Consider the following 16178-nt stretch of genomic DNA (forward strand, 5'->3'; position numbering starts at 1 on the left):
ATGTTGTTGTTAATTGTCTTTGAAAATTAATATTACAATTGATAAATTATGAGAATGATAACAACTACTTTTTATTGTTTGAATTACATTTATTTTTTTCCAAAAGAATTCAAAAGTAATTCAATCAAAAAAAAAATATTAAAAATTAATTCAATTACATAAATAGTAAATAAATTATGTCAATCAATTAGAAGATTATCTTAAAATTTTTTTTGACAGACAAAAGATTAATCCATCACAAATCAAAATTTTATTTAAAGGTTGGTGTATTTAATATTAGACCAACCCAACTTACTTATTTTAAATTCTATTTTAATATATTATAAATACATAGATAAATAAATTTTCAATACATTTTTAAGTAAAATTACATTAAATAATTAATTAATAAATTAACGCAAAATAAAATTGCCCACATTAAATAGTGCTTTTTGTCTCATTACGTGCTGCCATTTGCATCCTTTTCAGTTTACTTCATTTTCATTTGATTTTTTAGCTGAGGTTAGCTAGATTTTCTAAAACGGTGCGTTTAGCTCCGCTGAGTGTTTCTTAATTCTTATAGTTGCTGCATCAATTTCAAACTTCAAAGAGAATCAGAGTGAGTTGAATGAATTGAATGGGACACAGCTCGAAGAAGAAGAAGCGCGGCGGCGGAGGCGGCGGTGGCGGCAGGAGCAAGGGAAGAGCCCCTTCCAAAGATCACACTTCTCAATCCGCCAACGATGATATTGAACTCTCCGAAGAGATCACTGCTCTGTAATGAATCATATGCTAACTCTTCATTTTGGAATTTCTGCATTCGTTGTTGATTATTGCGGTTTTTGTTTTACGTTTCTATATGACTATTCTTATTATTATGGTGCATTGGTGTTTGTTGTTTTGTTTTAGATGTGCGATTTTCCAAGAAGATTGCAAGGTTCTTCCTGGCTCACCTCCTCAAATACTTATTAAGCTCAGGTAATAGAGTTTAATTTTGACGCTGACAGTGTAAACACGCCGTCATCTAATCTAATCAGATTCATGCGTTTAGATTTTTTAACTAGTTTAATTTTTAGCTGATATGTTGATATGTCAATATACGATTGTAAACTCTTTTACACTCGGTGCATGCATGAAAGTTAAATTCTAATTTATGTCGTTTCTTTGGTTATGAATTTGGATGATGAGGGCCGTGTTTCGTAACTAGCAGCGTGTGTTCATTGAAATATTGCATTTTAATATTTTTAAGCTGTTTTGAACGTGAAGTAAGTTATTGAATGTGTTGTTTGGTTTGTGCTTGGAATTGACTAGGCCTTACTCTAAGGACATGGGTTATGAGGACTTGGATGTTTCTGCTCTTCTTCACGTCAGGTATCAAACTCTGACTCTTTTGCACCTTTGTTGTCAATTCATATGTAGATGTTAATGGTTTGACATTCAACAGGATTTAAGATAGCTTTTGTTTATTTTTTAATTTTTTTAATTGTGAATTGATATTGAATTGGCCCTTCTGTGTCTTTCTCTTTATAGATGCTTACCTGGGTATCCCTTCAAGTGTCCCAAGCTGCAGATTACTCCTGAGAATGGCTTATTAGAGAGTGACACTGATAAACTATTGTCACTCCTCCATGATCAGGTATGATCCAAATTTATACCTCAGTATATGTCTCTACTCGTACACTTCAATGTTGTTGTTGAATTGTTAACCGTTGGTGCATTTATTGTGTTGTAGGTAGTGTTGTGTTAATATTTATGGCTAGGATGAAATATTGGTTAGCAATAGAATGCTTTGATGTTTTTGGTTTCTTGGTGTCAATGCTGAGAGCAATTGAGAGCAAGCATGTGTTATGATGCCCAAGTTGGTAGAAAGGGAGCCACAAGGTGGAAGAAGTATCAAGTATGTATTATTGAATTAAAAGATTCTGAAAAACATGATTTGTACATTATCTAAAGAAAATTGAGGTAGGATTCAATATTGAGGTAGTTGAGACCTGAATGGCAAGAACAAGTTACTAAACCAAGCATATTTCTATGTGATCTTATTTTGAATTCTCCATGTGTTCCTCTTTCTTTTAATTCTTTGAATGTAATTACTGATCTTTCTTGGTACCCAGGAGTTTACTAGACATGTTTCAGGCATCTTGTCATTTGCTTTCTTAGTCTAATTGGATACAATTCTGTGTTATATTTATGGCTTCTTTTTTATGTTGAGTCCATTTCTCACTCTCTTTATAAAGATATTATAATTTTTGTGAGAACTACTATTCATCCCTTGGAGCCTCTAAGTTGTTTACATTGGATGAAGTAAATGTATTTATGTTTTGCTTTGTATTTTGTTACTGTCCTTTTCAGGCTACTTTAAATGCTAGGGAGGGCCGAGTAATGATCTTTAATTTGGTTGAGGCTGCTCAAGAATTTCTGTCTGGAATTGAGCCAATTGCTAAACCAACTGAATCTGTGAGCTTTTCATTCTGTATTTTGTATTACTCTATAATAACTATTCAGTATCTTTATTCATTCATTTCTTGTAATGCATAAAAAAAATTGTCATAAAAAGAACATTGTTAGATATTAGAACAATAAGATTGGCAATGCTGCTGTTGTTGTTGATGATGATTTTCCTTTATTTGAATATTTATTGGAGCATTACTTCATTACTGCTAAATGCTTGATTATCTTTTATCGTTGATGGTATTTCGCTGATGCTTTCATGTAGTTTTTAATAATCTATTTCAAAGGGCAAGTTATTATGCTTCTTAAGCTGATGTTCGTATATTTTTGTTCTCCTTCTGTAGAAGCCTTTGCACTCGACTAAGGAAAGCAATGAAGAATTGTTTCTCAAGGATATGGCACCGTCAAACAAAAATATATCTTTTGTTTATGGTTTCATAGACCTTTTCAGTGGTTATGAAGAGTCTTGGAATTGGGAAATTGGAATGGATGAAACTGCCGGAAAAAGTTCTTCTCTTCCTCCCTCTAAGTTAGACACCTCAAAATATGATTCTGAGGCCCGCGAAAAGAAATCTGACAGTAAGGAAAAACCATTAATAAAGCAAGAGCTCCCTGCTAAATTAGATACAGTTGGAGAAGTTAGTGAAGATGGCAATAAGAATACATCCTCGACTAGTTCAAGTGGAAATCTGGTGGACGATCTTGTGGGGAATGACATTGAAGGTGAGAAAGAGGTAATATAAATGATATATTTTGCTTCTTTTAAGTATCTATGTATTGTTTGTTTGCTTTTTGTGTATTTTATTGTCTTATATCTGTTTAAGATATTTAATTATGTTAACCCGCTTATCTTCTATTGATGCATATTCAGGATTTTGTCTTTGCTGAGTATGCACCACAAGATGACGAACAGATGTATGAAAGTGTGTCTTCAGAATCTTTTTCTTCCGCCACTTCTCAACATCAAACATCCCAAACAGTTGAAAAGGATCTTATAATGGTAAAGGTCAAGTTTATCATTATCATTTAATCACGAGACAATTGCTAAGCAATGATTAAGCTTCACTCCTTTTGAGTAGGTTCACCTGCTTCGTCTATGTGCTTCTAAAGGAACACTGGTTGACTCTTTGCCACAAGTAGCAGAAGAGCTATACAATTTTGGGGTATCAAAATATAGATTGCCACTTCACCGAAATAGAAAAGACTAATTTTAATTTTCAACTGATGTCCGTTTCAAAGGGATCCTAATTTTTCGTGTTACCTTCCCAGATATTTTCTGATTGGGCTCGTGATATGGCATCTAAACCTCCCTCCCTTTTTAACAAAACATTTGATAATGTTTTTCAGAAACATGTGGTTAGTAATCTCTTTCTGGGTGGATTAGATCATCTCTTTCTCACCACTAAACTTGTTAATTATCCATTTATTTGCTTGTTTTTGTCCAGGCTTCAACCAGAATATCTCAGTTTTGGAAACCTTCTGATCTTGGTGGTTCAAATACGATTCCCCATAGTTCTCGATATCTGAATGATTTTGAGGAGCTACGGCCTCTTGGTAAAGGAGTTTCATGAGTTTCTTTTTGCATTTTATATGAATATATATGATATATGATTCTGTAATTCTATAATGTCTTTCTTTAAGGTGTATACCATGATGATATTGAAGTACTATAATTTCATTTTTAGTTGATGATTTTGATTTCTTCTCCTTTGTGTTATTGATATTTTGGTAATTGGAAAATATTGGAAGCATTCCTAATTTTATCTTTTTTGCTATATAGAATTTGTATTGGATGTGATCTTTCCACTCTGTTACATTTTGATGCCATCAATTTTTTTAACAGAATAGGTATTAGGCAGGTTGTTTTTGTCACTAATTCTCATTTGCTGTTTGTTTGCTAATCATTCATTCCTTGTTGTGCTAAAATCCTCATAGAAAGCCCATGGAACTGGATCTCACCATGAACTTCCATTTAGCTAGTGATATAGAAGAGAAACCTCAGGTCAATCTTTGCTCTGCCTATTGATAATCCCACCTCTGGAGGTTTATTAGTAATATGGATTTGTGCTCCTTTATGTAAGGAATGGCAAACACCTGTTTATTTTGTTTGTTTTGGAAATTATGCTTTCAAATATGATGGAACCTTCATCCAACTTTGCGTGACCTTCTTTCTCTGAAGACACTAGGAAATTGTTGAAGGCCAGATTCTATATTTCTTCATTACCTGCTTAATTCCTGTTTGCTGTTCTTTCCTTTTTTTTTTTGGGTGATTTGAAATTTGGGTTGCAACTTTCTTAGTAATGTGTAAGTAGCACTTTTTTTTTCTTCTTTTTTATATATTTACTCCCCCCCCCTCCTCTCCCTGTTTTAATTTTAATGTAAACAAAATTTCAGTTAGTTACGGTTTAGCTGTTTCTTTTGAAATAATACATCAGTATTGAGAAGTATTTGATGAAGTATTTCAGTGAGTGTAAGAGTTTTTACTTGGCATTTGAAACAGGACATGGTGGTTTTGGCCATGTTGTGCTGTGCAAAAATAAGCTTGATGGAAGGCAGTATGCTGTAAAGAAGATTCGCCTTAAGGACAAAACCATGCCTGAAAGAATATTAAGGTAATTTTGTTGTTACCTTTGCGAAACGAACTATCACTTTTTAGTGTGCAATTATGTAATTAATGTCTATAGTTTGGTGAATAAATAAGAAACCATTCACTTTGTTCTCGATTTATTTTTTTGTTGGAGCAAATTGATTTCAGTATGGAGTTATAAGGCTTTATTGTTCTTGTTGTGGTCCTTATCATTTCTTTCTGTTTCCTTGTATACTCTCTTTTTACTTTATTTTATTTTTACCACTTCTTACTTGTTTATCCATCAATGTAATGCGAGAAAACCAGAGAAGTAGCCACACTTTCTCGTTTGCAGCATCAACATGTTGTTAGGTATTATCAGGTATAAGCCATCTTATTTTTCTATGCACCATTTTTTGGTTACTGAAACTTTCTCATTTTGCTTCTGCATTAACTGTGTATTCTATTGTATTGACCATCCTGGATGCCTTGTTCTTCTTTGTTTGCATTGAAGAGGGACAGAGTTTCTCGAAGAGTACATGAGTAGATATGCAAAATAAATAAATAAATAAATAAATAAATAAATAAGATTTATGTCCTCATATGATGATTCTGATCAATGCAAAACTCCCAGGCATGGTTTGAAACCGGAATCGCAAACTCTGAAAATGATGCGGCTTGGAGTTCAAGGACTACACTGAGCCCTTCTTTCAGCTATACCTATAAAGCTGCAAGCTCCAATAATGCCCTTGTGCATGAAAATCAGCTTGAATCAACGTACCTTTATATACAAATGGAGTACTGTCCCAGGTAAGATTTTCAGTTATTTGTATTCTTTATGATCAGACTGCAGACTTACTTATGGGACAATGCTTAATAACATGGACTTTACTATTGTAGTGTATGTCTTTTAAATAGAGATAATTTGAAAATGTCTAGCTTTAGCTTCTCTCTCTCTCTCTCTCCTTCTTCTTTGCTGTTTATTTTTTTTTTCCCAATTTATATTTTTGCAGATACCTTATCTTCCAAATTCTCTATAATTATCTTCTTGTCTTCAAGACTTGGTGCATTTACTTGTGATCAGGCATATAGAATGTATAGCTACCATGAACATGGTAAATATGATTTGGTTTTATATATATGTAAAAGAAGAATAGCAGTATCATTAAGGATGAGAGTGATAATGTAAGAAAAACGGAGGATAAGAGATCCTCTTTGTAAGAGCAAAAAGGCAATCAGAAGAAAAAAGCTATCTATGAAGTATAGCAATCCAATCTTTCAACAAGGAAAATGAATAAAATATTAGTTGAATTCTGGCCTTGCCTGACTCTGTTTAGATTAATGGATTCCTCTCTGGATAACTTTATCCACATAATTTTCTTTATTTATTTTCTTTTGATATTGTTCTGTAATTATTCATTTATTTGAATTCGAAAACTACTATCAACAATCAATATTGTGGATGAAACTCCTTGGATACTGTATATGCATGCAGGCACATGTGCACAAACACAGCCAATTGTCCCATATTTATATTCGCCATATGTCATTCATCTGTTTTTTTCTTGTTTGGGGGTTGGGTTCTCGGATTTAAAGGACTCTTCACCAGGTGTTTGAATCATATAATCATTTCGACAAAGAGCTGGCATGGCATTTGTTTCGTCAAATAGTGGAAGGTTTGGCACATATACATGGACAAGGAATAATTCATCGGGATTTGACACCAAATAACATATTCTTTGATGCTCGCAATGATATTAAAATTGGTGATTTTGGTCTTGGTAAGATCCTGATTCCATTAACTTTTCATTTTGGGTAAAGTACTATTTTGGTTCCCAACGTTTGAGCCTAATCCTAATTTTATCTCTAACGTTTCAAACCTCCTATTTTAACCCCAAAAAGTTTCAAACAGATTCAATGTTGTCCCACCATTAAATTTGACTCGAATAATTAACGGAAACTTTTACATTAGTGATCATTCGTAGGTCGATTTTACTTACATACTGAAATCGAACGTTGGCTTTTAAATATGCTAATTGTTCATGTCAAATTTAACTGTGGCACAACATTGAACCTGTTTGAAACTTTTTAGGACTAAGATAGGACTTTCGAAACTTTAGAGACTGAATTAGAATTTGGCCCAAATGTTGGGAACCAAATAATACTTTACCCTTTCATTTTATTCACACTTTCTCTTTGTATAATAATTCAACCCCGTCTAGCTTGTTGACTCAGTAGATAGCTTACTAGATATGAAAGGTTCTGTTGTATTTAACTATTTATCAGAGGATGTGATAAAGCTTATCAATCTATTGGCTGCCAAGTGTTCTGGTTGTATTTGTGATTTGTTTTGCTTGTTCAAAGTTTGTCCATCAGTGTATTGCATTTATATTTTCATTTGAGGTCAATGGTAAAAAGGGTTAAGGATGCCCATTAGCTCAACTTCACTGATAATAGTTTGATACTTTGATGGTAGTTATTTCCCCTTAAAGAGACAAAAAGTAGGCTTCCATTTGTGTAGTAAAGGGGGTTTGTCAAACTTGGTTCTCAATTATTGTCCTTTGAGCAAATTGGCAGGCTTTATTGTTTTTGCGTATTCAAATGGTTTTTGTCTCCTCTGTTTTGTTTTTTGCTATGTTAATATTCCCTCTACTTTCCTGTTTTACCTTAACAGAATTGTTTCCACTCTCTCACTTTCTTGATCTTCACTGTGAGCATGAGTATAAAATATTTAGTTATTTTTATCTTGTTTGGGATGCCTGCAAATGGATGTGCATTTTGCTTGTTCCATGTGCCTGCTCAGTAACATTAAGATCTTAGTGTGGTTTCCTTGTTAGAGTTTAAGCCAGATACTGATGATATTAGTAAAATTACTACCTCTTTTTCAAATTAAATTTCTATTTCACTTTTTTTATTAATTGAAAACTTCATGTATTTAGATAAAAGTTTGTCCAAATATATCAATTTTTCAGTGAACCCAAAAATAGGTTTTACAGTTAATTTGAGGAGGGAGTATAATATAAGCATTCTGATTGAGTGATGTTAGTGCTTGTTCTTTTCATATTACCAAGGAAATGGTTATTTGTGGATGCAGTATCAAATTTTATATTGCTAATTTAATTTTTTAACTTATTTTTGATAAAACTAATTATTTTAATCTCTAATCTTTCCCAGCCAAGTTCTTGAAGTTGGACAAGCTTGATCATGATCTTAGCCTTCCTGTTGATCCACCTGGAGTTTCTACAGATGGCACTGGACAAGTGGGGACTTATTTCTATACGGCTCCTGAAATTGAACAAGGATGGCCTAAGATTGATGAGAAGGTGTACAAGATTCACCATTATATGATTCCGACCATTTATTTTATACTTTTTCATAACATCTGTTGCATATAATCTGTTTGAAACCATTTTATGTAATTCTCGGGTTTACTTGTGCTGCAGGCGGATATGTACAGCTTAGGTGTTGTTTTCTTTGAGCTTTGGCACCCATTTGGGACAGCCATGGAGAGACATATTGTGTTGTCTGATCTGAAACAGAAGGGAGAACTTCCTCCGGCATGGGTTGCTCAGTTTCCAGAACAGGAATCCATAGTACGAAAGTTGATGTCTCCAGGTCCTTCTGATCGGCCTTCTGCCACAGAGCTTCTACATAATGCCTTTCCCCCGAGAATGGAATCTGAATTGTTGGATGGTAAGTGATTAAGACCTTTTTGCATTCTGATATTGTGTTGTTGAATTGCACCTACATAGTACTTGTATTATCCATTTAAAGGAAGCATTATCTTATCAACTTATCTGAGGTTAATTATTTGCACAAATATGGCTATCAGAAGAACCACTGAAAAATTGATTAATCACAACTCATGAAACACATGTGAACTGTAATTTTTCCCCCACATTGTGTAACTCATGAACTTAATGTGTTTCAGAAGTCCACAAGTGGTTCAAAACTTTTCTTAGGGAAGTTAATAACTTAAAAATCACATGCATCTAGCAATTTTTGATTATAATCATAATTATTGGAAGGTGTTGAATTCCAATTTGGTGAGAACTTGTTTGTAAAATATTGTTGTCACAGTATAACATATTTACATGTTTTCATCAGCACTAGTGTATGATATGTAATATGTTAGATATAAAACTATTCATGACTCTTCATCTAATGGCTTGAACTTTTAGAAAAGCTAGACTATAACATCCTGTCAGAGCCTTGGGGAAAACAATAGGCTTTCGCATGAGGAAGTGCTAGATACAAAAATATGTATGAAGTCTTCCTAGTCTAGTGACTATTGTTTTTAAAGATATCTCAGCAAGGTATTCACTGTCTTGATGGGTATACTATATGTTTTGTGAAGATAAAACTTTTTTGTCAGACTGACAAGGAGTATAAATTCAGGAACAATCAGCCTTGATGACTAGCGGTAGTAATGAGAATCTAAATGCCATGGGTATCTTGGATAAGTGATAATTGTCTTTTTCAGATATCCTCCGAACAATGAAGAAATCAGAGGATACAAGCATATATGACAAAGTTGTAAATGCCATCTTTGACCAAGAGATGTTAACTTCAAAACATATTCATCAAGCTGGAAGCTTGGGGACAGTTGGAGATAGTTCTTCATCTATTCAGTACACAGATCTTGAAACTGAGGTTCGAGATTATGTTGTAGATGTGAGCAGGGAAATTTTCAGACAGCATTGTGCAAAGCATCTAGAAGTATTAACAATGCGATTGTTGGATGATTGTCCACAGTTTAACAGGTCAGTATTTGAAACTCAAATTCTTTGCTTTTGTTTACATATTTTTGACATAATGCTTCATGACCTTGACAAACTAGACGAAAGATTTCTGGTTTTGTTTTGTTTTTTGGAGTAGAAATGCAGTTAAACTTCTGACCCATGGAGGAGACATGCTCGAACTTTGCCATGAGCTGCGCTTGCCTTTTGTGAATTGGATCATATCAAATCAGGTATTGCATATATCAGCTTGATTTTATTTATTTCTTTATTCTTCAATTATATTCATCATGTTAATATTTGACATCAATTGTATATAAAATGGTTATTATAATAATGGTTTCATTGAAAAACAGAATTCTAGGTTTAGTTATGATTTTAATATTTTATACATATGGATGTATAGTCTTTAACTTCTTTGTGCCTTGGAATGTATAAATGATGCTCTTCAAATAGAACATTTGAAAAAAAAAAAAAACACTACCGCATGATCCTTCAATTCTCTTTGATGAAAAAAGATATTCTGAACTATTCTTAGTAGATGGTATGACTTTGTCAGTGCAGCAAGCCATGAGGATAAAATTTGATACATAATTCTACATTGTGTGTAGAAATCTTCATTCAAAAGATACGAGATATCAAGTGTATACAGAAGAGCAGTTGGACATTCGTCACCAAATCGCTACCTTCAGGTACTATTCTAGTGAATTTTTCCAGTGCTTTTATTCTTTCTTGTCTTTGAATTGATCCGAAGGAACAAAGAACAATATGAATGATAAATAAAATTATCCATAGCTGGTATTTGGTGGGAGAAAAATGTAAATGGTCTTGAGAATTTTTACCCTGTATTCATTGAATAATCTGTTTGGAGCTTCTGCAATGCTTTTCTTGAAAGTCTACTCTATCATTTCAATGCATCTTAAGACCCTTCATTATGAAATCATTTCTCGCAGGGAGATTTTGACATTATTGGTGGTACCTCAGCATTGACAGAGGCAGAGGTCATAAAGGTGATGTTTTCTACCTTAGCATTAAGTTCTGAATTTTGCTATGAATAGTTATCTGGGATCTGGCTTTATAACAGCTGGTAGTTAGAGTTATACATGACACGGACTGGTTCTGGCAATAGAAGGACAAGTCATTGACTTTATTAGCATGGTACATAAGTAAAAGTATTGTTCTTAAAATGCAATATGGAGGGATAAAATCTTCACTACTCAACCTATGATTTATTTCATTCTGTGTCTCTTAAATCTTTTGGAATTGTGTCTTATGAAGGTGATAATTAATCGGTATTTAATTTGCCAGTTTTACCAATTTTATTACAGGTGACAAGGGACATAGTCACTTGCTTTTTCCATGCAGATTCATGTGACATTCATCTAAACCATGGTGAGTTACTGGATGCAATTTGGTCGTGGGTTGGAGTCAAAGTAGAACACAGGCTTAAAGTTGCAGAGGTATGTTGGTTGCACAATCATGACATTGGCATTATTAAGTGCATAATATCTAGTATGACAGTTTTAATTTTCTGAAGATTCTTTCCATGATGGGTTCTTTGCGCCCACAATCTTCAAAAAGGAAATCAAAATGGGGAGTCATAAGGCGGCAGCTTTTGCAGGTGAGAAAATTTATTTAGAAATGTTGTTTGTCTGTAATAGTTATTGTTGTGGTCATAGTAGTGCATAAGGAAAAGATTCATCAGATAGATTTATTAGTATCATCAAATGCTTTTACAGGAACTAAAATTAGCAGAAGCTACTGTAAACAGACTGCAGACAGTTGGTTTAAGGTTCTGTGATTCTGCAAATCAGGCACTTCCTAGATTAAGAGGAGCTCTTCGATCTGGTATACTATTCTTACAGTTGTATCAGAATATATGTCTACGCATAATAGAAGGAACGTCGTGGTTATTAGAAAATAATAAACTAATGCAGATAAACGCACATGCAAGGCACTTGATGAATTGTCTGAACTCTTCAGTCTCTTGAGAATTTGGAAGATTGACCAAAACGTCTATATTGATGCATTGATGCCACCAACTGAAAGTTATCATAGAGATTTATTTTTTCAGGTAACCTAGAGTTGTTTTTTTATAGACATATTAATCTCACATTGGGTTTATTTAAATCCTACAAAGCCTTTCATTGTCTTTCTTTCTCTGTTTATTCATCTTTTACTCTTCCATTCTGTTCTGTCTAGTTTTCCCAATACTTTTGGAATGAACAATTCTATAAAGCTTCACTTCAACATACAAGAGAATTAATTCTGACACTAATAACAAGTTATTGAGTTAAACTTGTTTGGCTGCTGATTAAAAGGTTTAAAGAGATTATCTATTCATTGCTTTATGTGAAATAAGATTGATTGAACTAGAGTATACCAGTTTACTAAACATATTTTTTCGGTCACCAACTATATATGTGCCCCTGCTTGGTGCTTACTGGAAATTTCGTGCATGAGTTTTTGTGATAAAAAGTGTCAGGGTGATGATTTCTTGGAATTGCATATCAAACACACATACATTGATACAAGCTAGAAGTGTATGTTGTTCATTCTCATGAAGTTAACTTATTCCTGGCAGGTGTACTTAAGGAAGGAGAACAATCCTGGATCACTCTCTGATGGTGCCTTGCTAGCTGTTGGTGGTCGTTATGACTATTTGCTTCAGCAGTTATGCAGTCACAACTATGTAGGTTATGCATACACATTTATTTCTTCTTATTACCATTTTCATGGAATGTATCTGCATACTTCTTTGTCTCTGACTTTATATATGTTAGAACATATTAAGATCAATTAACTTTTATTAGAATTATTTAGCATATTTGAATATTTATTATAGGATATTATGTTTTTATTATTTCGATTCTCTTAGCACCTATAAATACTCTTTTATATTGTATCATTCTATACAATTTGAATACACACAAATCTTTTTTCTATTGCTCTCTCTTACCTTAATCTTGATAAGTCAGGTTCGCTGTGATGCTAATCTTTTCCGTGAGTAATGATTAACTGTCCACATTGATTATCTTACATGTTTCAATTGTATATATATACCTGTTACAGTGGTTTTTGTTTCCTCCTTATTGCTGTCCTAGACAAACATAATGCTTCTTTTTCTCTGAGGTACTAGATTGTATACTGTTACTAATTGCTTGTCGTCTTTGTTGGTCAGAAAGGAAATCCCCCCAGTGGTGTAGGGAGTAGCCTTGCATTAGAGACAATAATTCAGAATTGTCCGGTGGATTTTAAGCCCCTTAGGTTGGTGTCCTACTCATACTTTTTTTTTTTAATTATTATTTTAACTTTTGATACAGTCCTTGCCTCCAGCACTAAGTTATTGTCTTCTCAGTTAGGCATTTTGTTTTTGCAAATCTTCTCGACTGTTTCAGAAATGAAGCCAGCACCAGTGTTCTTGTCTGTTCAAGAGGAGGAGGTGGTCTTTTGATGGAGCGGATGGAACTAGTTGCTGAATTATGGGAAGAGAATTTTAAGGTTGAGATTTTTTAAATGATTTTGATATCCATATAATTTAGTGTTATAACTCAAGCCTCTGCTCACTTGCTCTTCATGTTTTCAGGCTGGATTTGTTCCCATCCCCGATCCAAGTCTTACAGAGCAGTATGAGTATGCTAATGAGCATGATATCAAATGTCTCGTCATCATAACCGATGCAGGTGTCTCACAGACAGGTTCTGTTAAGGTAATTTGTAATGTTCTCCAATCCCATTCCGAGTTTTGGTATAAACTCACCCAGATAAGGATCTACATTTATATCACATTCCCGCAAATAAATCCGCGCAAATATAAAATCCAAGCATTTTCTAGGTGTTACTTGTTAGTTCAGCTGGTTATCACTTGTGGTTTTTTCTTAGAATCTCTGTTCCAAAATTTTCTTTAAGCAATTATAAGTTTAGCAATGATTGGATTGTTTATTTGTAGTCGCTAGGGTTCATGAGGAACAATCTTGGGATAAGGAAAGCAATCTTGTCCCAAGTTTATTGCTCATGAACTTGAGAATCTTACTGAAATGTGATTATACGATACTGTTATTAAGGGATTTCAATTGCCTCCAGGTTCGACACCTTGAATATAAGAGGGAGAAAAATGTTGAGAGAGAAAATCTAGTCAAGTTTCTGTCAGATGCTATGGCAACACAATTCAGAAACCCTTCCATTTGGTTTTAATATGACGTTTTTAGAAGCTCAACAACATCTCCTTCATACATAAATAGATGATAGATTCGATGGCCTTTCCAAGTTCCAACATAACACAGTAGACTCTGACAAGATTATCAGCGGATGCCTTCTTTTTTTTCACACAAATGTTGAGGAATTCGTACATATACCGGTTTTGCAGGTTTATCTGATTGTCATCTTTCTTCTTTTACTTTCTTTTTTTCTTCTATTTTTAAAAAAAAAAAATTTGGCCTAAGAAAGTTTTGTTTTAGGCTTTTCTGTGCATAGTTGTGATTTTGTAAATGTGTAAATAGTATATGGATGGTTTTAATTCATAGAGCTGGATAGTGTAGCCATTAAGGAGCTATTTCCTGTGTGTTTATCTTGGAACATGACGCAAGTATTAAACGTCTAATCATTATAGCTTCTCCTCTTTTCTTTTGTTTTGTCGTCTTAATTTTTAACCCATTTGGATGAGCGAGCTATAAAAATTACATTATAGTGAGATTCCTAGAATTAAAGCTCAACGACTAGTGTATATAATTTTGAAAAAGAAAACACAAAGAACTTGGATTAGATAGTGAGAAGATTGATTTATAGTCATGGATTGGATGGTAAATTGACAAAGGTGAAGATTGAAGAGATAATGAAAGTCACAGTTTCTAGTACATAAATCTTTTTTTCAATTCTGCTGGGTAAACAATGAGAAATCTGAACAATGTGAATAATTGGCTAAAGTCTACTTAGGATTAAAAAAAAAAACACCTCAATTCAAGTTAAAAAAAATTTCTTTTAATCCTGGTTATACTCCCTTCTAATCCAAACCCCCTCCCTAGTGCCGCTATTGCCTGTCGTCACCAATCTTGAGTGCTGTATTGAGTATAAGCATCCCATTTACAAGAAGAATAAACATTCCATTTGTATTAAGAATAAATATCTCATTTGTATGAAAAATAAACATCCACATGCGTATATAAAAATTCATGCTTTGCGGCGTTGAGGTTGATGGCGGAAATGGTGGAAAGAGGGAAGGAAGAAGCAGTCGAGGTCGTGGGAGGCAAGAGAACGGAGTGGAGATTATGCATGGCTTTGAACAATGAGTTGGTCGTGGGAGGCAAGAGAACGGAGTAGAGATTATGCATGGCTTTGAACAATGAGTTGGCGTGGAGGTGGTCGTTGTTGTCGACGGTGGTCGTGAGCTGCAACGATGAAGGTGGGGCTGCGGTGGGGTCTGCACGGCCAGTGGCAGGGCAACGGGAAGGAGGATGCACGGGGCTGCGGCGCGATTTGAGGTTGCTACTTACTACGGAGCGCAAGCAGGACGAAGAGATGCTTCGCTAATATCAATTATGATTTGGTTTAATTGTTAATTCTTATTTTTTAAATTTTATAATTTAAAATTAAAAATAATTAATTAATAATCTGATTTATAATTTTAATTTTATTTTCTTTTTTACTCTATTGTTCACATTGTTTATAATTATTATTGTGTCTTCTTTAGTTGGTCATGACATAAAGCTATGTAAAATTCATTCCGGAAAAACACCTGAAGGAAAAAGACAAGTTGGTTTACTTAAATGACATACGTAAAACTTCAAGTTCAACTGAAAAATTCTTGAAAAATGAACCATTTATCTCCCTACTAGTTAGTGGTTACTGATGAATTAACTTCCATCCAATAACATTGTCTAGCGAGCTCTTTAATGCTTTTTCACAAAAGAATACTGGATCTGTTCATATAATAGTTGAGGAGTCTGAAGTTCTAGCAAACTTATTTCTGCATCAAAAATCTTTTAGATTTTCTATACACATAATAAATAAAGATTTGAATATCAACAAGCCCTTATAGCTCAGTGGTAGAGCGTCAGTCTTGTAAACTGAAGGTCCGTAGTTCGATCCTGCGTGATGGCATTTTTCTTAATTATATATTATGAAAAAAAGATATACAAGCTATATATAAATAAATGAATATCATATTTATTTATTTGATGAACCAAATAAAATGTTATTGTAAGGAAAAAATAATAATATATTTTTAATAATATTATTAATGCAAAATAATAAATTCTAAATGTTCTTTTAAATATAGTAAAGTAACCTATTTTAATAAAAAATTTGTTATTGAAATAATTATATCAATATTTTCTAAATGTTCTTTTAAATATTATATTTTAAATATAGTAAAGTAACCTATTTTAATAAAAAATTTGTTATTAAAAAAATTATATCAATATTTTTTATATTAATTTGTTTTATTAA

The 16178-nt window shown here is 33.4% G+C and overlaps 1 protein-coding gene and 1 non-coding gene across 4 annotated transcripts; both read left to right on the top strand.

Moving 5' to 3' along the window:
- The first annotated feature begins 435 nt into the window (after nucleotides 1-435).
- GCN2 (protein kinase family protein) lies at nucleotides 436-14351 on the top strand. Of its 3 annotated transcripts, none has more exons than XR_015907051.1 (29): nucleotides 436-756; nucleotides 889-957; nucleotides 1291-1350; nucleotides 1510-1615; nucleotides 2332-2436; nucleotides 2775-3164; nucleotides 3302-3430; nucleotides 3510-3593; nucleotides 3700-3786; nucleotides 3876-3984; nucleotides 4931-5042; nucleotides 5324-5378; nucleotides 5631-5806; nucleotides 6593-6777; nucleotides 8171-8319; nucleotides 8440-8689; nucleotides 9480-9759; nucleotides 9875-9968; nucleotides 10347-10427; nucleotides 10689-10745; nucleotides 11064-11195; nucleotides 11273-11356; nucleotides 11475-11583; nucleotides 11690-11809; nucleotides 12320-12427; nucleotides 12917-13002; nucleotides 13134-13236; nucleotides 13322-13444; nucleotides 13818-14351. XR_015907051.1 is itself a non-coding variant. In XM_016331645.3 (29 exons), the coding sequence occupies exons 1-29, from the start codon at nucleotides 617-619 to the stop codon at nucleotides 13926-13928; spliced, it is 3711 nt and encodes a 1236-aa protein (XP_016187131.1). In that variant the 5' UTR covers nucleotides 436-616; the 3' UTR covers nucleotides 13929-14351. The 3 variants fall into 3 exon arrangements, 2 of the variants coding, with proteins under 2 accessions (XP_016187131.1, XP_020973578.1); XM_016331645.3 differs by having other exon boundaries at nucleotides 11673-11809; XM_021117919.2 differs by lacking the exons at nucleotides 436-756; nucleotides 889-957; nucleotides 1291-1350; nucleotides 1510-1615 and adding an exon at nucleotides 1717-1876 and having other exon boundaries at nucleotides 11673-11809.
- Nucleotides 14352-15758: 1407 nt separating this feature from the next.
- Nucleotides 15759-15830, top strand: TRNAT-UGU (transfer RNA threonine (anticodon UGU)). The gene has a single exon. It is a non-coding gene; the product is annotated as a tRNA-Thr (tRNA).
- The last annotated feature ends 348 nt before the right edge of the window (nucleotides 15831-16178 follow it).

This window comes from Arachis ipaensis, chromosome B3 (genome assembly GCF_059453495.1).
Source record: "Arachis ipaensis isolate K30076 ecotype BB chromosome B3, ASM5945349v1, whole genome shotgun sequence".
In the NCBI taxonomy this organism is placed as follows: Eukaryota; Viridiplantae; Streptophyta; class Magnoliopsida; order Fabales; family Fabaceae; genus Arachis; species Arachis ipaensis.

Coding starts and splice junctions, on each gene's coding strand:
- GCN2 (XM_016331645.3), top strand. CDS start 617: ATGGGACACAGCTCGAAGAAGAAGAAGCGCGGCGGCGGAGGCGGCGGT. Junction 958..1,290: donor CAAATACTTATTAAGCTCAG/GTAATAGAGTTT, acceptor GGAATTGACTAG/GCCTTACTCTAAGGACATGG. Junction 8,320..8,439: donor GGCCTAAGATTGATGAGAAG/GTGTACAAGATT, acceptor CTTGTGCTGCAG/GCGGATATGTACAGCTTAGG.